The sequence below is a fragment of the Squalius cephalus genome (assembly GCF_949319135.1).
Source record: "Squalius cephalus genome assembly, chromosome: 1".
NCBI lineage: Eukaryota > Metazoa > Chordata > Actinopteri > Cypriniformes > Leuciscidae > Squalius > Squalius cephalus.
In genome coordinates this window covers 40,745,558-40,770,557 of record NC_137122.1, presented here as the reverse complement: position 1 = coordinate 40,770,557, position 25,000 = coordinate 40,745,558, and the positions used below count along the sequence as shown (strand labels likewise).

The window sequence follows — 25,000 nt, the reverse complement described above, 5'->3', positions numbered from 1 at the left end:
ACCCTGTTCCTCTTCCTGTTTCGACAAACTTTTCGACAAAGATGTGGCTGACTACTTGGTGGCATGGGCCAATTTAATTTAAGAAACAGACAAAGCATAAATAGTTTGGTCTTGTAAAACATGTCAACGCTATTCTGCCTAAATAACTATCATCTGTGTAATAGCACACGTCATTTAATCACTTTTATGCAAACCTCAATGACAGCACACATGGATAGAAACATTCCACTCGTGTTTATGAATGGGAGAAATAATATGCTCAATATGACTAGTCATATCATAGCTTCAGCTATTGTCTGACATTTATGTAGCTTAAACATAATGCATGGTATAGTAACACCAAAATAATGGGTTCAGTTCCCAGGGAATGCATGAAATTATAAATTGCATACCTCAAATGCATTGTAATCTGGTATTTGATAAGTGTCTGTCAAATGTCTAAATGCCCTACAGTTAAATGAGCCAGTTGCCTTTTTGTATTTGTATCAAATCAATCAAAAAAAAAAAGTCACAAATTATTGCACACTTACATACCATTGATTAAATTTTATTTTGAAGATTTTCAAAAGTTTTTGCCCATACAATGGTGGTCATTGGAATCAAAACCACATTGGACCCTCATGACTTTCATTGCACGGTCAAAAAAACACATCGCCCAAAACCCTTTCCCTTTAAGGCAGGGGTCGGCAACCAAAAATGTTGAAAGAGCCATATTGGACCAAAAAAAAAAAAAAAAAAAAAAATCTGTCTGGAGCCGCAAAAAATTAAAAGCCTTATATAAGCCTTATAATGAAGGCAACACATGCTGTAAGTGTCTATATTAGCTTTATTAGCCCCCTAGTATCAAAATGATAAGGCGGCTACAATGAGCATTCATGATTAAGGGCCCTATCTTGCACCCAGCGCAATTGACTTTGTACACCGACGCATGTATCATTCCTATTTTGCACCCGCGCAAAGCGGACTTTTCCCTCCACAGACGCACGTCGGATAACTAAGAAATACACTTGCGCTCCCCGGGGCGGTTCAGCGCAAAGAGGAGGCGTGTTCCTGCGCAAACGTTCCCTCATGCTATTTTGCAGGTTTAGAAAACAATTCCGCCACTGGCCGAAAAAAACAACAACAGTTTAAAGTCAGTGGCGCGTTGCACATGTTATTCATATGCTATTTCAAGGGCCATAATCAATGTAGCGTGTGCTCAACGCGCATACACTTTGATTCTCTCATCTACACACAGACGCAGCAGTTATCATTTTTGCAAATCATACATTATTACGATAGATAGATAGATAGATAGATAGATAGATAGATAGATAGATAGATATATAGATATTTTATTATAAAAGCATACATCTAGCTTACACATTTACCCAAATTATCATATGCATGTTTAACAGGAGTTAATTTGGGTGTGTTTCTCCATCCTCAACGTCCCTGGGCTGTGAACCGCTCCTCTCGTGCGCCTGGCAAATCCGCCGTTATAATAGGAATCCGCTATATAGAACAAGCGCGCCTGCTCTTAAAGGGAATGTGAGATGACGCTCTGATTGGTTTATTTCACGTTACGCCCAAACCACACCTATGAATAATGTAGCTACTTCAGACCAACCCATTTTAGATTTGCGTCGGGTGCAAGAGTTATTTATCCCGCCGGTATAATAGCAACAGCGCCCAAGACCCGCCCACAAAGTTACTTGCGTTTTGCGCTTGATACTTGCGTTTCAGATCGTTAAAATAGGGCCCAGTATGTTCGTTGACAGAAATGTTGAAATTAAATATTTATTATACACATTTTTACAACGTTGAAAAACTTTAACCCTTTCACACGTAAGTTTAAAATATTCTGTACTATAAATATTTTTAGTACTTATATGTCTGAAACCTAAAATAAACATTATGTGGTTGAAACAGGGGCGTAGCCACGGGTGTGCCAGGGTGTGCCGGTGCCACCCACAGTGGCAGCTGGCACACCTAAAAATGGATGCATAATTATTTTTTATAGTCTTAATAAAAAATTTTTTACTAAACTTGGGCTACTGTTGTTTACCTAGAATATCTATTTTTTTAAATCAACCCTTTCATGCGTAAGTTAAAAATATTTTAACCTGATCCCTTGTTTCCATGGCGACGCGTAATGTTTGTCACGTGACAGACACACTAACAGATGTATCGCTATTCGTTTTATTTCGTTTTTCCTTTAAAAATATTCACAAACTTGCTTACCATGTCAACTATCTGATATTCCGATTCTTCGTTTAAAAACCTTTATAAATTATCTTGATCTATAACGAGATGAGCGCTGCAGTTCAGAGTCCTGTCAGCCGGATTTACAGCACCTGAATTCCCCAGTTTCTCCCGAAATACATGAAAGTAAGTGGCTGTTGAACTGGGAGAAAAATAGAGTAAACTTTATAGTTTCGCTATGTGTGTCTCTGATATATGAATAAAACACGTCGGCAAATTACATTTGAATAGATTGTTTTTGCTGCTTCCATAGACATCAGTGTGTATTTTACAAACTACAGGGTGGGCCATTTATATGGATACACCGTAATAACATGGGAATGGTTGGTGATATTAAAGTCCTGTTTGTGGCACATTAGTATATGTGAGGGGGCAAACTCCTCAAGATGGGTGGTGACCATGGTGGCCATTTAGAAGTCGGCCATCTTGGATACAACTTTTGTTTTTTCAATAGGAAGAGGGCCATGTGACACATCAAACTTATTGGTAATGTCACAAGAAAAACAATGGTGTGCTTGGTTTCAACGTAACTTTATTCGTTCATGAGTTATTTACAAGTTTCTCTTTGTTCACAGCCATTGACATGTCGAAGAGGTTAACACGTGAGGAGCGGATCGAAATCGTGTTGATATCTGGTGAACGCAGTAACCGGGTCATTATTGACTAATATACTTCTGACATCCAGAATAACAGCAGATGAAAGGTTTGTTTGAGCTGTTCCTCTACTGTACACTGCTGTACTCTATCTCTACTGTACACACGTGAATCTGCATTTCCTTCAGCCTGAGGATTATTAATTCACTTTTGGTGTGAAAGGGTCTTTACATTTGCCCAAAAATATAACTTTTTTTGTTATAAAAAACAAGGCCAGCCCAGATGGAAAAAAAAGTAACGCAAATGTAATGTAACATTACTTTTCTAAAAAGTAACTAACACAATTAGTTACTTTTTAAGGGAATAACACAATATTGTAATGCATTACTTTTTTAAAGTAACTTTCCCCAACACTGACCGCGACACAGGTTCGTGGCCCTGAGTGTCGCGATTTCAGTTTCATTTCGCATATAGCCTACAGCCCTTATAATCATCGATGACGCCACGGGTTTTTATTTAAAATAAAGAGCGTAGCCTATGCTTGTATGTAGGTCTATGGGCAATTTCAATTCACAATACTTACTAAAATATAATGAATATCATTTTATTGCATTTGTATTAGTTGTTTGTTGTTGTCGGTCTTAACGCAAGTTTACAACGGACTAAAGGGGGGGGGGGGGGGTCGGGTTATGGCAAACAAGAATATTTTTTAGGCTGGCCTAATCTGACAATAAATGTGGCACACCCAGGTTTTCAAATGCACACCCAGAGTATCTTTTCTGGCTACTGGGTTGAAAACACTTGAAAAGTTGTGATATATGACAGCTCTGAGCGCGCCTGTCTCTGGCTCAGCGCCAGCCAAGCGCGAAAGCACATTTGAATTTAGCAGTTGATCACGTGATGCACTGACCGTTCTAATCACACCGGTGCGATCGTACATGCGAAAGGGTTTTAAGAATGTTTGTCATGTTTTTCCTCCTACAGAAATTATATTAAAACAAAAAATATTTTTTCCATTTTCATATTTTTGAAAAAGCTCCAGGGAGCCACTAGGGCGGCAGGTTGCCGACCCCCGCTTTAAGGGAATGCATGGCCTGCCTCAAAGATAATCACAGTCTAAGCTTATCTTCTCAAGGACACTACTTGTGAAGTGAATATAAACAAAGCTCTTAAGACGACAAAGAGCCCATGGGACGCCTGCGGCAACAGCGGTCCACCACACCGTGCTCAATCAAGAACCATTAAGACTGGTAGCCCCAATTCCATGCACAAATCCACCGCATGCAAGTTGCTCGTTGAATTTATTTCTGTTAATGGCTTTCCCTCTATTGGTGTTATGAGGACTGTAAAGCGAGGCTGAGGGTGAGATTATAAAAAAGGGGGGCTCCATGAGTTATAATCAGCAAACACACACAGCATGGAGCCACACTTTTATGTGCTTTATAAAGGCTGACAAACTTTCCCTCTTGCACTATCATTCCTTTTAAAGTTCAACCATTTCTTCTGCCTCCCGCCATTCCATATGAAGCTGTTTCTCATTAGGGATTAAACAGAGAGTTAGGCTCTCCGTTCCCATAATTAAGGCATTCCTAAAATCAGTCTCTCCTCTTAAATCCTTTGGTCAAACTCCTCTCTTTTCCAGTAGCAAGGCATTCCACTGATCGGATACCTAGCTAGCATATCAAGGTGTGTGAGATTGTAGATTATGTGCTTTAGCCTGTGTGTTTTGTTAGGAACTGTGTTTGTGTGTGCCTTTGTTCTTGACCACCCCTCTTTGACCTTTTTGTCTTACTACAAAATCCAATTTCAGGCATCGGTAACCCTCTCTATTCCCAAATACCGAAGAAATTACAGCAGTCATGGCCACTGATGAACATGCCCATAATGCTGCGGGACCTGACACAACAATCAAAGACGCTGTCCCCCTCATCCGACCCGCACTCCCACAGACGACCCTTGACTTCTGACCTCTAGCCTGTCTGGCACGGTGGGTGCTATTGAGGGTGGATCCATGAGATGGGGGCAAATTAGGTCAGATTGCGGTGAGCTGTGCATTACAGTCGAAATTGGAAACACATGCTGCGGTCCACAGCGTGAGAGAGAGAGTGAGAGAACACCAGGAGAGAGCTAATAGTGGTGCTGGGGGTGAGGAAAATGAAGGTAATGTAAGGCGGAGTTCTGATGTGGGGGGAATGGATTTATTAAATGAATGACGCCTCTTTGAGAACATAAGTCTAACCTCAGGCCCAGGAGGCCTGTGGACAACATACTGGTCTCCTTGACAGCTCTGCTATTTTCAATAATTGCTATAATGGCTTTGTAACAGATTGTAATTGCTTTGATATTTGAGGTTTGAGGTGGGATAGCCATTGCCATGGAAATAAAACTAACGTGCAGAGACACTTATGAGCAGGGGACACAAAGAAACAAAAATGTGCCATAAGTATAAGAATTACTTAAAAGCTTTTTCAGAGTTTAAAAGAAGAATGTATTACCATTAATAATTAAATGAATAAATAAAAAATATATAGATGCAATATTTATTATTTTAATGTATTTTATATTGTTTTAATATTGCCTAAATATACCCCCGGTTTCACAGACAAGGCTTAAGCCTAGTTCGGATTAAAATACATGTTTGAGTTGTTTTAACTAAAGCAACTTGCACTTGCAATGTTTTTTTTTTTCTAAGGAACTTTTATAGAAGCTACTTAAATGTCCTAATTGAACTAAGGCCTGATCCCGGCTTAATCTAAGACCTGTCTGTGAAACCGGACCATAAAATGTATTATTATTATTATATTTTATTATTTACATTATTATTTTAATTTCTATTACAATTCATTTTAATAACGCAGTTATTATAGTTGACTAAAACTATATAGACATACTAAAAACTAATAAAAATGACAAAAACAACAAAATTACTGAGTTTAACTAAAATTGAAATTTAAAATAGAAAATAAAAACTCAAAATAATAAAATTACACAATGATATAAATTTTACTAAAAACTATAATAGAAACATTGGTATAATTATAATACGCAGCATCTATTTACTGAACGCCTTCCCCAAAGCTCAAGGTTATATTACGTGCGAAGGATAGTCTCTTATCTGGGTTCGGCATCTGAAAAATTTGCAATTTCGTCAGAGGCTCTCGTTTATGACTCAGTGTCAGTGACGTGCGGTGTGGTCCTTCCTTGTGTGATGAGGTAGGTGTTTCATCAAGTTCTTTCATAAAAACAAGTTAGGCCTAATGCTGGTTCACACTATACTAATAAGGCCTTTTGCCTAATTAAGATGCAGAAATACATTTTTATCCTTCGACGACAAGGTGTTGGAGATTTCTGTGCATGTGTGTTTAGCCATTTGAGTGCGAGTGTGTGAAAGAACTTTTGTACCTCCGTTTGAGTTGTCCCTTCTTTTCCTTTCTACCTTTGTTCGCCTGTCATCTCGCTCAATACCTCAGTGATTCCTCTCTCTCTCAATCATTCTCTGTTCTTGTGGCTCTCTCTCATTCTCACTCCTTCAATCTCACCAATACACCCTGGGGTTGAAATATCTAAGTGCATACGAAACAAGTTCAGACAAAACCAGAGAGACCGAATAGTGCTAAGGAGTTAAGGACTAGGAGTGAATGACACTAAATGCCAAGAGGGAGGAACAGCGTTAGGAGAGGACAGAAGCAAAGATCTGAGGGGGCCGGACCACATTTTAGATCTTACTGAACTTTGTATTCGTGTGTGTGTGTGTGTGTGTGCGGACGCACCTGTGTTTGTGTGTGTTAAATATGAAGTTCCACAACGGTTCCCCGTTCCTCATTTGAAAACCTCTTTTCTGTACCCCTCTCTTTCTCTTATTCTCTCCCCCATCTCTCTCATCCCCTAACTCTTTCATGGACAGTCTCACAGGGGCAGGGTTGTAACAGAACACTTCTCTCTTTTGTGTCCTTTCTTTTCCTTATCCTTTCATCTTTTTAAACTTTCTGGGGAAATGGGTTTTGGTGGGATGGAAATTTCTGCTAGGTGAAAGAAGGAGAGAAGGAGGGGAATACAAGAGATGGAGAATGAGAGAAGGCAATATACATGATCTCCTGCTATAAAAACTAAGAGCTGGTTGGCAGTAGATGCTGTAAAAAAATAAATAAAAAATCTCCAGAGGAAATTGCTTTAACAAATTGCCCCCCATTTCAAGAGTTGGTCCCAAAATTCAACACATTCAGACCCCCACCCCATAAACTGACATGAAATAAATGAGTCTGCTGTCCTCTACTTTTCGTTGCAGTTAGGCTATTACTTAAAAACTTAAACTATAACTTAAAAATCATCACTGGTGTATGATGCTCGCATGTGGTGATTAGTTTGGACTTAAACTCAATTAACCAGTTCCTAAGACAGTCTATCCATTGCATTTAAGCAATTTCCCCCCTCACTTTTTTGTGTTTTTCCATTATGAGATTGAGAACTCTCTACACCCACCGCCAGCAGATGGTCCTCGTCCTTTTTTTCCTCCACCATAATGTCTTCTTTCACTCTGTCCATTCCTCTTCTTCTAAACCAGCCCTCTTTCACTCCCACTGGCTGTTGTCCCCTCACCGCCTTTCATGAAGATACCTTATCGCACGACTAAAGCACTCAGACCTTCTCGCCGCGGGAATTTTTGCACTCACTTAACGTTCTGTTTTAACTTTTTTCTTCAGATTCAGCGTCTCTCATTTGAAGCTCAGAAGTCGGCGATTTGGTGTCTGACTGCTGGAAAAGTAGAGCTCACGCTCATACACAGTGCAGACGTGCATTATTGCCCTGGTTGTTCACCGCTTGCATGTCCTCCAGAAACTCGCGCGTGAAGACAGACCTGGGGTTAAAAGGCGCGTTTTAAACAGATAACTGTGGAAATACAACTCAACGTGGACCTTCTCAGAGTGGACCCTGGAGATGATATGGGACACGTCTGCCGTTTCAACTATGTGAATCGAGAGGTATTCTGGAAATTTCGTTGATTTTTGCGTGAGATTGACGGACTGTAGAATCAATGTGGTGTTTGCCGAAGATACATGTGGCTCGAAACTCACCTAAACGGTAGGTGCTACTACTACGTCAACTATTCGCACGCTTCTGATAACATCTAAAGTGGCGACATGACAGATGCAGTTTATTTGGGTCCATTTTCGTAACAGCTAATTTACTGTGAAGCAGGTGTTGATCGGAATTGTTGATGACAGGTTGTCAAGAGTCAGAATTAGTGAATGTAAACGAATCGTTCTTTTGAGTCGAATCTTTATAATAAATCTAATGCACCGGTTCGCAAAATGATTCGTTCACAAAGCGGACAAAATTCAGTACGAGTAGATCGAGTCACTCGGTGAACCGAGTCTCTCTCTCTCTCTCTCTCTCTCTCTCTCTCTCTCTCTCTCTCTCTCTCTCTCTCTCTCTCTCTCTCTGCATGTGTGAAAAAACACATTGAACTACACAAATAGTTTGTTTTATTAAAACATTCTTTCAGGTGATGTAAATTAATTTCAGTATTTTTATTGGATAATTTTATTTCAATATTTTTATTGGATTTATTTTAATTTTTAATTAAAATTACATTTAAGTAAATGACTTGTTTTAATGAGCTGAATCATTACTGCAACAATCTGGGACACATAAAATCAAAATAAACATTCGTATTAAAAATAGCCTAACTTAAATCGCAATAAAAAAAAACTGCAATAAACATGCAATTTGCCTGCATATTTGCTAAACCGTTTAGAGCATGTAATATGAGACCATCGCGTAGGCTACAGTAATTGAAAAAAAAAAATGCTGAATCTTTTTTCTTTTTTTTCTTTTTTTTAAATGGATATTTGAAATGATTTCTTCGAAAGAACCGATTCATGGAAATGAGTTGAACTATAGGCTAGTCGGCATTAAAACGATCGTGAGAAGCGCTTCCTCAGGCCTTCAAAGAGATGGATTGAAAACTATTTTGGCGAAAGTCCAAATGTGTTTAACCTCGTATTTTTCAACAGCTAGCGACTCGACAAAACTGGAACAGGTTAGTCATCGATGGTGCAATCCCGTCACTCGCTTGGAGTGTGCGGTAAAACGGAAGCTGCCCGCGTCTACTGTCAATTCAGGTTAACCCAGTGTTTACTTAATAAGTGTTTACTTTCCGCGGTCTGCAATTCATGTTCACATTTGTTTACCTGTCTGCCTGTGCACCTGTGGGGAGGAGGTCTGTGAAGTCAATGCAACATGCTGTTTGAAATACACAGGTGTGTTTTTGTTTGTGTTTTTGCATGTACTATGGTTGTTTTTTTCCTGCGATATATTAAGTAACCCATATGATAGATTAAATAACCCTTAGATATTTTTGGTATAATCCAATGGAGCAAATGTGAAAAAAAACAACAACAAATGTAAGGACTTATAGGCTGTAGTAGGCTTGTAGTTTGTCAGTATGTGTTTATAGTAAAGGTGTTTTGGGTGGGTCCATGCAGCCATAAAAATAATAATTAACGTATGCATGCACAGCCTGCCAGCCACCTGCCAAGCTAGCCTATAAAAACAGAAACAAAAACAGAAGCTCACAACCTTTGTTCACAACATGATGAATGTTTACTATTTTCTCACCCCGTAACACATCTTGTGTGAGGGGTAAAGGCTATTGAGACAGAAAAAGTTAGAATAAACCTAAGTGTATTCAGTAGGGATCTGAACTGAAGCAGATTCAAATTCTCACTCGGATGGAGATCATCAGAGTGTGAGAGTAGTGGAATGTGTCTTGCAGTGTGTGTGTGGTAGATGTGTTTAAGCTACTTATTTCTAAACAGCAGCACAGTGCCTGTGATCAGAAACATCTGTACGGTATGCAGATGTTTTTTTTTCTTTTTAAATAAATTATTTAAAGAGAAATGATTTCATAAGAAAGAGGAGGGTCAGTAATGTTTGTCTTGGAATAATAGCCCCTATCTGCCAAGATTTTTTTTTTTTCTTTGAGGAAATTTGTGCAGCATCCTTTTAGGAAAGATGGCTTTTCTCCGCTCTCTCTTTTATTTTACTTATTAAATGGGTGAAATCATTTTTCCTCAAAAAGTTCGTCATTTATAGTTCATAATTTAGTTTTACATGACCACTGGTCTGCCACTGTTTTTCAACTCTATCTTTAAGACTTCCGCACATGTTCCGCAAATATTTCAGACATGCAATTAGGAAACTATACAAATGCGCTATTTAGTAACATCTGAATAATGTTTAATCCTCTTCCTAATTATTTGACTATGATTGGGCAGGACGAAATACGCGTTCATGTATTCTTCTGCCTGATGAAACAAAATGTGGACGCTGCAAGCCATTATTGCAGCTCAGTTTCAATACATGGTATTTTTTGGTTACAGTAAAAGGTACAGTAGTTAGTATACAGTAACTTATTTATGATGTGAAAAGTAAAAAAAATGTTTAAAAGATACACATTTAATATCAAGTTCTAAAATTAGATGTTGTCATGATTTGACCCCCTTTACATGATTTTAAACCTGTGTTCTTGATCTTTTATTTTCTTTTGAATTCTTCATCTCTTCATATGGGAGTTTAGACAGTGTGCTGCTGCGTTGGATGCTTACGGCCGAGTGTATAGGGCGAGTGGGACGATGGGAAAATTCCAAAATCGTCAGACACGTCAAGTCTGAACAGGGGGCTTGTAGAATGTCTATCATGAGTCATGCTTTTGTTCGGATTGGAGAGGATAAATAAAAAAGTCCATACATTTGCAGTAATTGATTTGACAGGCATGATATTGTGACACCATGAAGTGGTACTGGACCCTCCGGCTGATTTCCAGTTAAAAATCTTAGAAAGAGGTTATTTATAAACCGGGCTTAAAGTTTTCAGTGGCGTGAAGCTGAGAATAGAAGGTGGGAGAGCCTAAAGTGTTTGTCTAAGGTGGCTTTTGTCTAGAAGATCGCAGATTATGCTTGTCATGGGGGTGGGAGTAGTGTGTTCAGATCAAAGATATGTGTGGATGTGTGTGCACAGGTTCTTGGGAGGCAGAGTGTATAAGATCGGTTTAAACATGCGGGTTCATTGTGTTCAGGAGCTTGACGTTTTCTATGTGAGGGAGGCTCATTTTTGAGCCGCTCGTAAGATGAGGAGAGAAAGTGCAGGGCCACTCTGGATGGCAGAGTTTGTGATGCATGTCATTGCTGCAAATGGAGCGCGCTGAAGAAGTGGTTCTGCATGTCTCCCAGCGTCTACAGATATGCCTCCTGCACGTGTGTGTGCCTGCATACTGCTTGTGTTCCCGTTCCAAAGCAAACATGTGCATTAACCAGCAAGTTTCCTCTCAAGTCACACACGTACACATGCACTACACCCTTTTTGCTTAGGTGCGCACACACACACTGCCTTTAACCACAAAATTATTTTATTTTCACTCGTAAATTCTGTAATAAGCCATGTTTGGACCGATGACAAAACACTTTTTTTTTTTTTTGCTGTAAAAATGCAATCCATGCATACATTGACTTGAATGCGCGTCTTCTATGTTGAGCATGTTTTTAATTTATGAGTTCAAATTAGGGCTGTCAAAAGATTAATCGCGATTAATCGCATCCAAAATAAAAGTTTGTGTTTACATAATATATGTGTGTGTACTGTGTATAATTATTTTGTATATATAAATACACACACATGCATGTATATATTTAAGAAATATTTGCTTACATATACTGTATATATATTTATATAGTTTATATTATATATAAATATAATTTTTTTAATATATAAATAACACATTTTTCTTAAATATATACATGCATGTGTGTGTATTTATATATACAAATTTAATTATACACAGTACACACACATATATTATTAAAAACAAACTTTTATTTTGGATGTGATTAATCGCGATTAATCTTTTGACAGCCCTAGTTCAAATTCATTGATATTTTTTGGGGACATAAAGTCCATAATTGGCTTGGCGTAATCATTCATTATTAGTTTTTAGAGAAAAACCCACATGACTGTGTGTCAAGGTTAACAAGTCTTTTAAAATATAAGATCATTTGACCATTTTATGACAAGGCAAGGTTAGTACATGCTGAAAAATGTCATGTGGCATGATTTCTAAAAACATGATATTTATGAATTAATAATTCATGATTTTTGTGGGGGGAAAACATTTTATTTTGATAAATAGATTTTAAAATAATGATCATAAGTGAGGATAGGAGCAGGCTTCACTCAATGCATATACTTATAAACTTTAAGAGTGCTGGCCTGGATAATTAGAATACGTAAAGTAGGAGAGAGGCCGCACTATGCATATATAAAATAAAATAAAAGTATATATGCATAGTGCGGCCTCTCTCCTACTTTACGTAAAATAATGATCATTAAATCATTATTATTAATTATTTTCGAATATATTTTATTGTAGATTAATGTGTGTATATAATCACATACTTTATTTTATTACTTGAGTACACCACATGATATTTTTAGATTTGTTAAATTTAAACTTTTCTAGATAAAGGCCACGTGAAACCAACATGGATACAAAGAGTACATTTCCAAGAACTTGACTTGTGTTTTAAATTAGTTTTTTTTTTCTCTATTGCACTCTCTCATTTTATGTTCATATTATCTGAACACAGTCTAAATATTGATTCATTCTTCTATCCACTCGTATATGTGTCTTCAGTTCAGCTGTAAACAACATGCTGGGATTTTATTGACACTGTCTCATAATTGAAAAAATGCTGAGACAAAATATGAAGTACTGTCAGGTGCATAAAATGTTTCTGTCATCATTTGCGGTTGTGGAAGAACGAAACTATAAATCTCTCTGCGTTAGGCAAGTAAATTTGCATTTAAAAGACGGCAGAGCCTCATTTGTACATAGCAGAACTGTTCTTATGTTTAACGTAAACAGGAAGTCAGCACTTATACAGTAATGCTCCATGTCCCAGCATGCATATGTATGGACTTGGTGGCATTCTTTCCCTGCGTGTGTCCGCAGGCTCAGTTGTGTGTTTTGTGCGAGTGTGTTTGTTTGGCTTGAGTGTTATTTAAAAAAAAACAGTGTCTGAGGTGGGGTGCTGTTATTATGAGTGACACAAGTGGTGATTTTGCACTTTACACACTACCTTCCTGTCCACCCACCTTCTTCCTATGAGCCTAATGGTTATGTCTCCTCATACGAATAGTCACTTGACTCTGTGTTGCTGGTCTTACTCACCCTTCATTCTAGTGTGTCCCGCCTGGGGAAACCCAGGAGGAGTTTTCTCGCTTGAAGCCTCATCACTGACATTCTGAGCATTCTTCTTTTCTTGAACTCTCTTTCTCTCTATATACCTCTCCCTCCCTCATTTCTCAGCACACATCAACAGGTTTGGTGAGTGATTTACATCTGGCCTTAACATTGGACAGTTTGGCTGCATGCCTCACTGTATCATCAACAAGACGACACACTCTCTGTGCGGTCACTTTTTTCTTGTTGAATACTTGCTTCTAAATCAATCTTTAGAAGATATGTTTGAGCTTTTGCTGCTGTTAAGAGCATCACAGCTGAGCTTATGTTTGAGCTTACTATGTAGTTTGCACACATTTTTGTATAAATCTGGTATACATTTGTTTCCATATACAGTACTGTTTAAAAGTTTGGGGTCAGAAAGACTTTTTAAAGGAAATTAATACTTTTACTCAGCAAGGATGCCTTAAATTAATGAAAAGTGACAGTAAAGACATTTATAATGTTACAAAAGATTTCTATTTCAAATAAATGTTGTAAAATGCTTTCTCTTCATCAAAGAATCCTGAAACAATGCATCACTGTTTCCACAAAAATGTTAAGCAGCACAACTGTTTTCAACATTGATTTAAACACCAAATCACATTAGAATGATTTCTGAAGGATCATGTGGCACTGAAGACTGGAAAATTTAGTAAATTGTAATAATATTTCACAATATTACTGTTATTTTTGATCACTTAAATGCAGCCTTTGTGAGCATAAAAGACTGTTAAAATGAAAAAGTCTTACCGACCTCAAACATTTGAACAGAGTAGACTAGAGCAGTGGTTCTCAACTCCAGTCCTCGGGACCCACTGCTCTGCACATTTTGTATGTCTCCCTTATTTAACACACCTGAATCAGATCATCAGCTCGTTAAGAGAGACTCCATGAACTGAACTGAGTGTGTCAGATAAGAGAGACATACAAAATGTGCAGCACAACGGGTCCCGAGGACTGGAGTTGAGAACCGCTGGACTAGAGTATATATTTCGATTGTACAATGAGACAAAAAAGTGCCAATGATGAGACACATTTGATCATTTTGGATGTGGTGGTTTTGCTTCCACCTGGTGGTTGATAGATGTTTGCTTAATGAGTGCTGAAAGTAAAAGGAAGAGAGTTTATCATTCATTAGTGAGGTTTTACTCGGACCCCCACTAAATAAGCACATAAATCATGACCACAGGGCCAGTAACCACCCCAGAGCTTGTCTTAGGTAGAAGACTGCTGAACTTTGGCGCTCCTGTCAATAAATAACCCAAATCTCTGAGGTGTACTCCCGCTGTTGCTGAGAGTCATGTTACCGAAGTGTGAACATGGGACAATCAGGTTAAACATATGGAAAAAAGATGAAGGTAAAGCACGTCAAACAAAAATTTACAAAAAAAAGATAATAAACGACGATCAAATCAAAGCATTTCTTTGAAGCCTGAAATAATGTTATCTTCTGTTAATCTTCAAGTGGAATTTATTCTTTGCCTCATGCAGTAAAGTGGCATGTTTTTGTTTCCCTCAGTCATACTCATAAGCTGTGAAATATACAACCTTTTCCACGCATACCGGAGTTGTTTGTGGTCTCGTGTGAAACTAGACCAGCACCAGACAAACGCTGTTAGTGGCTTGATTTCAAACTGAGCTTTGCCAGACGTTGACTAGCTGGTGACTTCATGTCTGTGCTGATGGTGAAGCAGGCGATGGTGAAGCGCGTTTGCGGCTTCAATCTCTCTCTACACCAAAAATAAGCCAATTTTGCATCTTTTTCCACTGGCTGTTGCCAAAGCAGTAAAGCTATAGTTTTACAGTTTTAGGCTTATTTTACCTTTTTTATTTTTTATGAGCTGGCATTGAGCCGTTCTTTTGAAAGACCGTTTATGCCTTGCAAACAAAAAAAAAAAAAAAAAAAAAGTTTGGAAACATTACTATTTTTAATGGTTTTGAAAGAAGTTTCTTATGCTCATAAAGCCTGCATTTATTTGATCAAAAATACAGAAAAATTACAGTAATATTGTGAAATATTGTTACAATTTAAAATAATGCTTTTCTATTTTAATATACTTTCAAATATAATTGATTTATGATGGCAAAGCTGAATTTTCAGCATCTTTACTCCAGTCTTCAGTGTCTAAATGCATGTTAGATCTTATTGTGAATGATTCATCTGTGCACATGTTTCCCTTTTTTAATCTAAATAACAGTCTTCTCTCTGGTGACATATGCTGGACTTCTCCAATAATTTAATCTGCGTAACCCCGCCCCATTCTTACAATCAACTGCAAGCTGGCATTAAGATCTGCCTCCATCCAATCAACAACCCATGGATAGAACTAAGTCTCCACTCTACATTTTGTTGTTTATTTTTGATAATCCGTCATACAGTTACAGTCATCTATCTGTTTTATTTTTTACTCTTCACATATCTCTGTCATGTTAAACTCCACTGTTTTTCCTCTTTATGCGCTTTCTAATTCTTCCTCTCTTTTTATCAATTTATAGTTGACACGTCTTGGGAGTGATGCACTGGCTTCCCCTGGTTGCCATGGTGATCGCCTCGGCCCTGCCTTTCCCTCAAAATCCTGTCCCCAGGCTTGTAGCCGCGACGATAGAGCCTGGCAGAAACGACAGCAACACCAGCAGCATCCCGACAGCTGAGATCAGCATGCCAACCAACTCATCAATGGACAGCCACTCCCATGATGCTACTTCTCACAACAACCACCACACAGTCGACAAGCAGAGCACGTTTACACATGAGGAGGACCACATAGCCAAGGGTAGAGCAAACCAAGAGAATCTTTTAACAGAAAACATTGTTTTCAATAACACAAAACAGGACTACACAGGTGAAGGCAGGACTACCGGAGCAGATTTCTCCCGGTCGCACGATCATAGGGAATACAAAACAGAAAAAAGTCTGGCCGAAAAAGCCAGTTCCCCGAGCAACAACATTCTCAAGGACTATCAGCTAAAACATGAAGAAAACAATATTGAGGCAGAAACTTTTCTTAAAGATGACAGGAACGCAAGAAGTAAACAGAAAGACGGGCCTGTTGAAGGTCCTAAGGTCACTCTGGAGAGCTCTCCAGTGCAGGAACATCTGGATGAAGCTCAAACGGACGGGAGCATCATAGGAAAAGAGTTGGCAGAGCCAAATGGAGTGTTTGGAACGGAACCGGGCTTTAGGATCGACAACCTAGGCCTGCGAGAAGAAGATCAGCTGCTTTTGCTGGACGCTCATCCCCGGGTACTCTTCTCCCCGGCTCTTTCCCCACCCAAACACCCACCTCTGCTCCTAATGCTGGAGTTGGGTTTGCTGGCTGAAGACGTTGAGGACGAGGAAAGCCACACAATGGATGTTACTACACCCAGTAATGGAGGCGACAAAGAGGCATACAGGAACTTACTATTGGGTCTGTCTGATTCTGACGACCACGTTCCAAGCGTCCGCCGCAAACGTCAGGTCGGCAACACGCAAGGTCGCGAGCGCTCCGTATGTGAGGCCGAAAGCGTGTGGGTGACCGACAAGAAGACAGCGGTGGACCTCCGGAGCAAAACCGTCACTATTCTGCAAGAGATCCAGACCCAGACTGGGCCGCTGAAGCAGTACTTCTTCGAAACGAAGTGCCGTAAGCCACTTCAGCAAGGGAACAGTGAAGGGCAGGGGGTGGAGGGGGCGGGCTGCTTTGGGGTGGATAAGAAACACTGGATGAGCAGGTGCGAAACCAAACAGTCATACGTACGTGCGCTCACCTCAGGCGACAACATGAGGATAGGCTGGAGGTGGATCCGTATTGACTCCTCCTGCGTTTGCGTTCTGCTCACTAGAGGAACATACAACACTGAGAGGAAGTTCGAGAGGGCAAGAGAGCGAGAAGGCAGAAGGTAAAGATAGTTGAACGAAGGACTGACACAGAGTTGAAAGATCATATTAATAAAAGGGACTGTATCTGTTCTGGTTCACATGTTGCTCAAAACCCATATGATTTATTTTTGTTCTTGGAACACAAAAGGAAACAGTGGCCGCAACATTTTTTTGTACACTTTCAGTAGACTATTTTACAGAGTGACTTAATTTAATTGCATTAGATACGTAATATCAAAGCAAGTGGCATTTTCAGTTTTTTAACCAACTGGTCTTGAGGTAATTTTTCATGGAAGTAGGAAGCCAGTTCCCATCAAGTTCACACAGGCTGAATAACCACTGGGATAGTTGAACAAAGTTTGACCACCATAAAGTGTTCGTTTTGAACAATATGTTTATTATTTCATATTTGAAGACCTAACAAAAATGTGCTTGTGCTTTTTTCATTTATACATTTTTAATTGTGGCTTAAGCGTCCAAATAGTTTTTGGGGTCACTTTACATTTAGCACATTTCTTGTCTGTTAAGCTCCAAGAAAGCACTATAAAAGTGATCAATACAACTTGTGGACTAAATCAAAATCCCTTTTAAGGAAAGTCAGTTTGTCATCCACATTTGCAACACCTCTAGGCAGCTATTTTGATCATGCAAGACCGACCTATCTACTTCAGTGGTGAAATAACAAAAAAATCAAAGACCAAACACAATTAATTAACATGTTTTAAATCAGCAGTAAAATCTGACATGAACTGTCATATGATGTTTTATTAACAAAGTTCGGGAATTACCCGATCAGCGCAAGAGGAGGCTTATATATAGAGCAGACTTGCCTCTGTTCCATGACTTTTCCAGCATCCCTCCTCCAACCCGACTCCTCACTCTCGATTATTCCTATCCCAGCCAGGCTTACAGGGGGAGTCCTCTAGGTTCGGGCCAAATTCCGATTTCGGAGCCTCTCCTCGAACAGCACGCCAAATACGCATATTTTATACTTTATCTGATTATATGTTAGTGTGAACTCATGAAATAAAGGGTGTTTCTTGTGCTCAAATATCGTTAAAAAACAGGTATGTTTCAGGTTGGTCCTGCCAATGCACATGTGCTGTCCCAAAGTGTGAGTCTCAGATTTCTATGGGAACCGGAGCTTTTAACTGCAGCTTATTCCGCCATGTTGCATGTCACACTTTCTCCTATTCATAGTCATTTGAGTCAACTTCTAAAGCCATGGGATAGGTTTGTGTGAGGATCAGACTGAAATTCACAAGTAATTCATGAAATTATCACTAGGTGACTAGGTCATTATGTGTTTCATGACACATCATCATGCGGTATTAAAGGGATAGTTCACCCAAAAATGAAAATTCTGTCAGTAATTACTCACCCTCTTGTTGTTCCAACCCCGTAAGACATTCGTTCATCTTCGGAACACAAATTAAGATATTTTTGATTAAATCTGAGAGTTGTCTCACTCCTCCATAGGCTTCTAAGGGACTGAAACTTGCTGGCCCAGAAAATGTATTAAAGACATCGTTAATATAGTCCAAGTGACTCCAGTGGCTCAATCTTAAGTTTATCAAGCGACGAGAATACTTTTTGTGCGCTAAAAAAAAACAAAAATAACGACTTTATTCCACTATTCATTTCCTTCTCTCTGGGCCTCGAGTGAGTTAACGTAGTGTTTTTGCGCAGCGCGTCAGTGTTGTACATCACAGGCATTACACACATGACAAGCGTCGACCAATAGTGAGCATACGTGGTGACGTACAACACAGACGCGCTACGCTTAAACACTACGTGAAAAGACCCGAGGCCCAGAGAGAAGGAAATGAAAAGTGGAATGAAGTCGTTATTTTTGTTTGTTTTTGCGCACAAAAAGTATTCTCGTCGCTTGATAAACTTAAGATTGAGCCACTGTAGTCACTTGGACTATATTAACGATGTCTTTAATACATTTTCTGTCCCTTAGACATTTTCTGTCCCTTCAGTCCCTTAGAAGCCTATGGAGGAGTGAGACAACTCTCAGATTTAATCAAAAATATCTTAATTTGTGTTCCGAAGATGAACGAAGGTCTTACGGGGTTGGAACAACATGAGGGTGAGTAATTACTGACAGAATTTTCATTTTTGGGTGAACTAACCCTTTAAAGTGATATGAGGTGATGATGAGTACCTCTACTCTGCTGTCATCCCTCCAGTCCAAATCCACAGCTCACTAGGCCAGTGTGTAAATGTACTCAAACAAGAAAACCTCAATACTGAGATATTTTTTCACTATTCTTTTCATATATTGTGTTACATTTGTTTTATTGTATCTATAGTTTACAGACAATAAGTTATTACTTTTGAGTTAGTATGTAAGCACAAGTACTTGATATTAATATATTTCTTTATAAATGTACAATATGTGAAACATATTCAAATATATGTGTATTTATAACAACCAAAAATGATTGAGGACTTGTGTTTAGTGTCATCAGAATTGCAGATTAAGGCTTTCTCGTGAGTGTCCTTCAAATGCTTGTCCCAAAACATGTGCCTCATCATGGTTTTCAGTGTCAGCTACATCTTGGAACAATGGTTTGCCCATGTTCACTCATCCAACATTACAGAAATACAGTCAAAAAATGAGTGTTGGATGAAATGAAATGTAGTCCGATTCCCTGGTTACTGTATTAAGAAAGCTGTGGAGATCAGTCAACAGGATTTGATTTAATTTTTCACATTGAGTCATTGTAATAAAGTATTATGTAATCTTTGTAAGGTAGAAACTTTTGTATATGACATTTTTTTTACAAAGTAGATGGATGAGCGGGCGGGGGGGGGGGGGGGGGGTGGCTTTAGTAAAATACAAAGTGGAATATATGATTGTAGTTCTATTTGTTTTGTAATAAAAAATAAAAAAACAGGAAGCACATCGATTTCGTCAGATTCAAATAAACTCACCTCACACACAAACACACACACACACACACACACACACCCTTTTCAGCAAATTAGCATCTCAAAATCACGAGCACACGGAACTCTAGTACCATTAGGAACACTTTATTTTATTTTGATTTTCATCATTATTATCATTATTGTTTATTTTGCAGACATCATTTTCAAATCGAATCACTGTCATCCTCATCAACAGTAATGGTTTGTTTTTAAATCATAACACAATTTTGTTGTCAAAATTTACACATACAAGTAGCATATTTTAATGACCATGTTTTTAATATTTCATATTTACGCTTTAAACTAGATAAAATTAAATTACAGTCAGAATTATTAAATGAACATGTACATACAATTATTCAATACATACATAAAGAAAATAAATATAGTTATCATAAAAATAAAAAATAAAAATGAAAATACACACATTTTACAAATTGTTCCCCAAGCTCTTAACCTCATATGTTAATGTACACATCGTTTTTATTTTTAACTTCATATTGTCTTATTCCCCGAAAGTTTTAGTTCGTTGTCGTCTTGGTTGTTTGACATGCATCGCAACACAGAAGCTAAACAATTTCTCTCACTTGTTTTCCCCTGACCCTCCCTCCTTCCCTCCTTCCCTCCCTCCCTCCCTCCCCGTCCCCCCGTTTCTCCTCCTCGGTTCACCTCTTGTTGTCTTTTATGGCTTGCGTTGTTGGAACGATTCTGTCCGTCAGGACTCATTTCTGCTGGTCACTTGCTTTGTCCGCAAGCATCTTCCCTCTCGCTTCACCTCCCAGTGTTTCTATCTATCCGCCACCACCAGCTTCCCTTTGTTTGCTGACTCGCTCTGCTGATCTTTCATCTTTAATCTGAATGTTTGAAAAGAAAAAGAAAACACCTACTGTAGTAGTAACTGAGCAAGAATTGTGCCCTTTGCAGCCTCACGTGTAGCTCTCGGTGCGCCTGTCTTTCTCAGCTTGTGCTCGCTCTCCTGATTGAGAAACACATACAGCGAAGTCTTGGCCTCGACTGTGCTCTTTAGTACACTTCCTCTGAACCTCACCGTATGTAAACATCCCTGAAGTCCAGGTTGATTTGCCACAAACATCCTTTGCTCTCGAGAGACTCGAGAGACCAAATGCAGAAAGCCATTCTGAGGAACTAGGGCTGCGGGCAGCGCCATTGAAACGAAGGACGGAAAGACAAGAGAGTTCATCTACAGATGTCCCATCAGCACAGACACAGGAAGTGATAAGAGAGAACGACAGAAAGAAAGATTAAACAGTCATCCGATTCCTCCAACCATCCCATTTCTTACCACTCACTTGTGTCATACATTCTTCATGTCTTTTGTCCTTTTTTGCTCTTTTTCCCCCTCTTTTTCCATCCCTCTTCTGTTATTGCAGAATGGTCAGACCAGTAGAGTTATATTTATAAATGTATATATTCATTGCTTTTTTTCTGCTTATCCCCCCTCCTCCCCGTGAATGAAATGTAAAGCCGGTTCCAGCTCTCTGACAACGGCGCCTCCTGTGTGCGAGAGAGAATTACAACACATTGTCACGATTTTCTGTACTGAAGTTAAGCCAAGAAAAAGCATCAACAATGACCAATCCCAGATGGAAACTGCAGACTGTTGTTTAATTTTTTTCTGAGCTCATTTTGAGAAGAACTGTGCATTTTAACAAAGATGAGCTGAGTGATAGCTGAAAGCGTTATCATACAAGGTGCGTTTGTGAATGACGGGCGTCCATATCCTACAAAGTTTTGCAGACACCGATTCCATGTGGCTGATAACGATTCACACACAACCGCAAACACAAAGCACATGATGAATCACAATAAAAACATAAAAGGCAACATCCTTTCCAAAACAAGTTTAACAACACAAGACATTTAAGGAGCATGCGGAGGGGTCAATCAACTCCATTATGGCCCTGTAAGGAAACCCAACAGAATGCTAAAACTGTTTCCGTCGAAGTCGTAAATGAGTGAATGTTTGTTATTTCAGAATGTACAAGTATGAACACAGAAGGTATTCATTGGCAATGGTATACCGCAATTCTTGAGGGCCCTGCCCACACATGGTCATTAAATACTTTCATTAAATGCTTTTCTGTTCAGTTTTCTAGATTTAAAAAATCTAAATCTTGTGGGCTACAGCAAGTGAACAATTCTTTTTTATTGTTAATTTTATATATATATATATATGAACTGAAAAAGAAGCTAGCTACTCATGTCTCACCTTTGCAGTCCCTCAACAGGAGTATGTCCTCACTGAGCCAGACTCTGCCCTTGGAGATGCTGGAGAGACAGAGACAGACCAGTGAGATTTAGTCGTAAAAAATTGTATTTTAAACAGCATTATAAAGCTTTCACTCCTGAACCACTTACTCATAAGGAAACAATGTTCTAACAATGTTTATCTGAGCATCAACACTGTCATAAAGTTACTTTAGAATTAATTGCGGGGATTTCCACAAAGCCTTGTTTATCTTTGAGTCTCTATCCTGATTATTTTTCAGTAGCCTTTGCTTTAATAGGTTTTGCCCTTATTTATAGTTTCTTATCTGAATTATGGTATTTTTCCTCTCTTTTTGTGTGTCTTATTTGTTGTTGAGAATTTATTAAAATAGTCTGTTTTATCTACCCACTTAGGGCCTGTTTCCTGGTTACTTCATGTGTTTTCTTTGATTGGATAGCCATCCGATCGTGAAAAGGCCAGGTGTAATTGCCCTCCGAAACACTTTCGAGATGGATTTAAATGTGTCTGATACCGTAAATTCACATACTCCTGTAAATGCATCTGGTTGTTGAAACCACTTATAAAAATTTTACTCCTCCCAATATGTTAAAAAATGAATGTGTGAAAGCGTGTTATAGCCAGGTATGACGGCGCTATTGCAACACGGATCGCCACAGATGAGCAGTATCTCTTCAGTAACCTGATGTGCGGACTTTAAAGATCAGATTTATATTAATTTGCGGTGTAGTGTGTAAATGGATTAGTTTTAACAAATTGAATAGCTATCCAATCAGTAAAAACGCATGAAGTGACCAGGTGCAAACATGCCCTTAATCAATCAATCTTATAATATTCAGAGCATCATTCAAAAATGTGACAAAACCTCCAAAATGATTTAAAAACACTTGTGACATTTCCTGAATCCATTCCTGTCTTTCTCTCCCACTACTTTCTTGTGAATTGAAAGCATAAAAATGCCATTATTAAATGAAATTCCAAAAATGAGGAGGCCGTGCGAGCTCACCATCGCTCTGGACCTTCCTCAGGGTGACCGAGGGGGTAGAGATGGCTGAGGCACGGAAGTTAGCAGGCAAGGTCTCTGAGGAGTCAGAGGTCACTCCCCTCAGATCTTTCTCCCGGAACATCTTCCTCCATGAAGGGGAGCGGGTGAACGTCTTAGTGCCGTCCTAGAGGACGAGAAGGCAGAAGAGAACACTTATGAATCGAATTATGAGCCAGGTCATTTCAATACAAAATACAGTTGAATGTTCAAACTACGAAATCTAGAAAGTACAATAAACCCTGTAAGAGGAGTGTCATTATACTAGTGTGTATTTCAGTGGTGGGAGGTAAAGGATGATAAAAATCCAGCTGTGTTCATGTCCCATGGTGCTCACCTCGTCTGGCCTCCTCTCTGTTCCCATGGCGATGAGGGAGTTATATTCTTTCTCCAGAAGTTGTCGTGCCTGGATGTGGAATAAACATAGTTCACATGTAATCAACCCAGACCGGTCAGGAGTAATGAGTAGTCGCTGCTTTCATCTATGAAGTTCTTATTGTTTTGAAACTTGATGAATCAACAGGGTTTTTTTTTTTTTATTCAGTCTGTCCCTGCATCTACTGTATACAGAGACTCCCTGTATATGCTGTAAATATAAAGGCTCTCGATATATAAATATGTCTGCCTTTAAAGTAAAAAAAACAAATGGTATAAGATGTTGCAAGCACATTAATGTCAGTACAATTAGCTATGTTTGCATTCAAGTTGCAAATTTAAGAGAAAAAATTGCAATTTCGCATAAAAACAATTTGCAAATAAAAGTAACGCTTTTTTCCCATTTATTTGATTGACTTCTGATGTGCATCTTTATTGTTCTGTATGTGTTTTCACAGTTTATGTGCATGCTATCTTATCAAATAGAATGTGTCCATATTCGCATTTTGTAAATTTTATTTTCATCCAAAATCCCATCGTTTCCCTCATCCGTGACAGGTTGAACCTGCACATCACACTGTCCTAGACCAATCTTCTGAAGTGTTTTCTATGTTCTTTTGAGATGGGAGGTGTTTGATGACGTTTGCATCATTGATAATCATTTTCCAGTTTATTACTGTGAAACCACTTTGAAACAATCTGCATTGTATAAAGAGCTATAGAAGTTGAGCTGACTTGACTTGAAATTGTATAAAGATCTATATATCTGCAAACAGTCTTGTCGTTGTACCTGTGTGTTCTGATTGGGTATCTGCAGGAGTAGGGCGAGGTCAGTGTAATCAAAGGTGTCGTCCAGGGCGAGCAGGGCACCATGCACACCGCTCTCAGTCAGATTATCTGCATACTCCTTCAAGCCGATGGACTGCACCCAGCACATCACACGCTCGTTTGACCACACCATCACATCTACAGAGGAAACACAAGGGCTGGACAATGAATAGAATTCCAGGCGGGCGTTAACCACTGATCATTATCAATTTCCATCTTGGGTGATGCTTGTGGATTTCAACATTGGTTTCAGTTGCTCCTGATTTTTCAGATGGAACTCTTATGGCCACTGCGGATTTGGACACATCTGCTTTTGTTTCAGACAAATTCTTTGTCTCTGTTTTGTATTTTCATGGTATTCCAGAGGCTTTGCATTTGTTTTGTTGACTCAGCTTCTCCAAACCCAAGTTCAAAGGAAGGAATGCAATCATGCTAACAGTCAAACCATTCCTCCAGAGTCATTTACAGTGTTAATATCATGGTGTCAATATAAGAAACACCCGCACAGCTTCAGATGATGACATACAGTTCTGCTGATTAGTTTACATGCCCATTGCAATATAAACAAGACGTTAATAATATTAACCC

At 38.9% G+C, this 25,000-nt stretch overlaps 3 protein-coding genes across 9 annotated transcripts in view; 1 reads left to right on the top strand and 2 right to left on the bottom strand.

Annotated features, from left to right (window-relative positions):
• slc1a9 (solute carrier family 1 member 9) overlaps positions 1-7,371 on the bottom strand; it is a 39,128-nt gene extending 31,757 nt beyond the window's left edge. The window contains exon 1 of the mRNA XM_079863557.1: positions 7,318-7,371. The gene's annotated coding sequence lies outside the window, so the exon portion shown is untranslated. The remainder of the gene's footprint in view (positions 1-7,317) is intronic.
• ntf4 (neurotrophin 4) lies at positions 7,343-17,406 on the top strand. Of its 7 annotated transcripts, none has more exons than XM_079863999.1 (2): positions 7,343-7,817; positions 15,614-17,405. In XM_079863999.1, the coding sequence occupies exon 2, from the start codon at positions 15,633-15,635 to the stop codon at positions 17,001-17,003; it is 1,371 nt and encodes a 456-aa protein (XP_079720125.1). In that variant the 5' UTR covers positions 7,343-7,817; positions 15,614-15,632; the 3' UTR covers positions 17,004-17,405. The 7 variants fall into 7 exon arrangements, with proteins under 7 accessions (XP_079720125.1, XP_079720124.1, XP_079720128.1 ...); XM_079863998.1 differs by having other exon boundaries at positions 7,343-7,917; XM_079864002.1 differs by lacking the exon at positions 7,343-7,817 and adding an exon at positions 8,750-8,878.
• A 3,132-nt stretch (positions 17,407-20,538) lies between these two features.
• Positions 20,539-25,000, bottom strand: part of ppfia3 (PTPRF interacting protein alpha 3) — a 38,900-nt gene continuing 34,438 nt past the window's right edge. The window contains exons 28-32 of the mRNA XM_079863420.1: positions 24,375-24,550; positions 23,547-23,615; positions 23,174-23,336; positions 22,150-22,208; positions 20,539-21,434 (exon numbers count right to left, since the gene is read on the bottom strand). Of these exons, the coding sequence (XP_079719546.1) occupies positions 22,162-22,208; positions 23,174-23,336; positions 23,547-23,615; positions 24,375-24,550 (455 nt within the window). The 3' untranslated portion in view covers positions 20,539-21,434; positions 22,150-22,161. The remainder of the gene's footprint in view (positions 21,435-22,149; positions 22,209-23,173; positions 23,337-23,546; positions 23,616-24,374; positions 24,551-25,000) is intronic.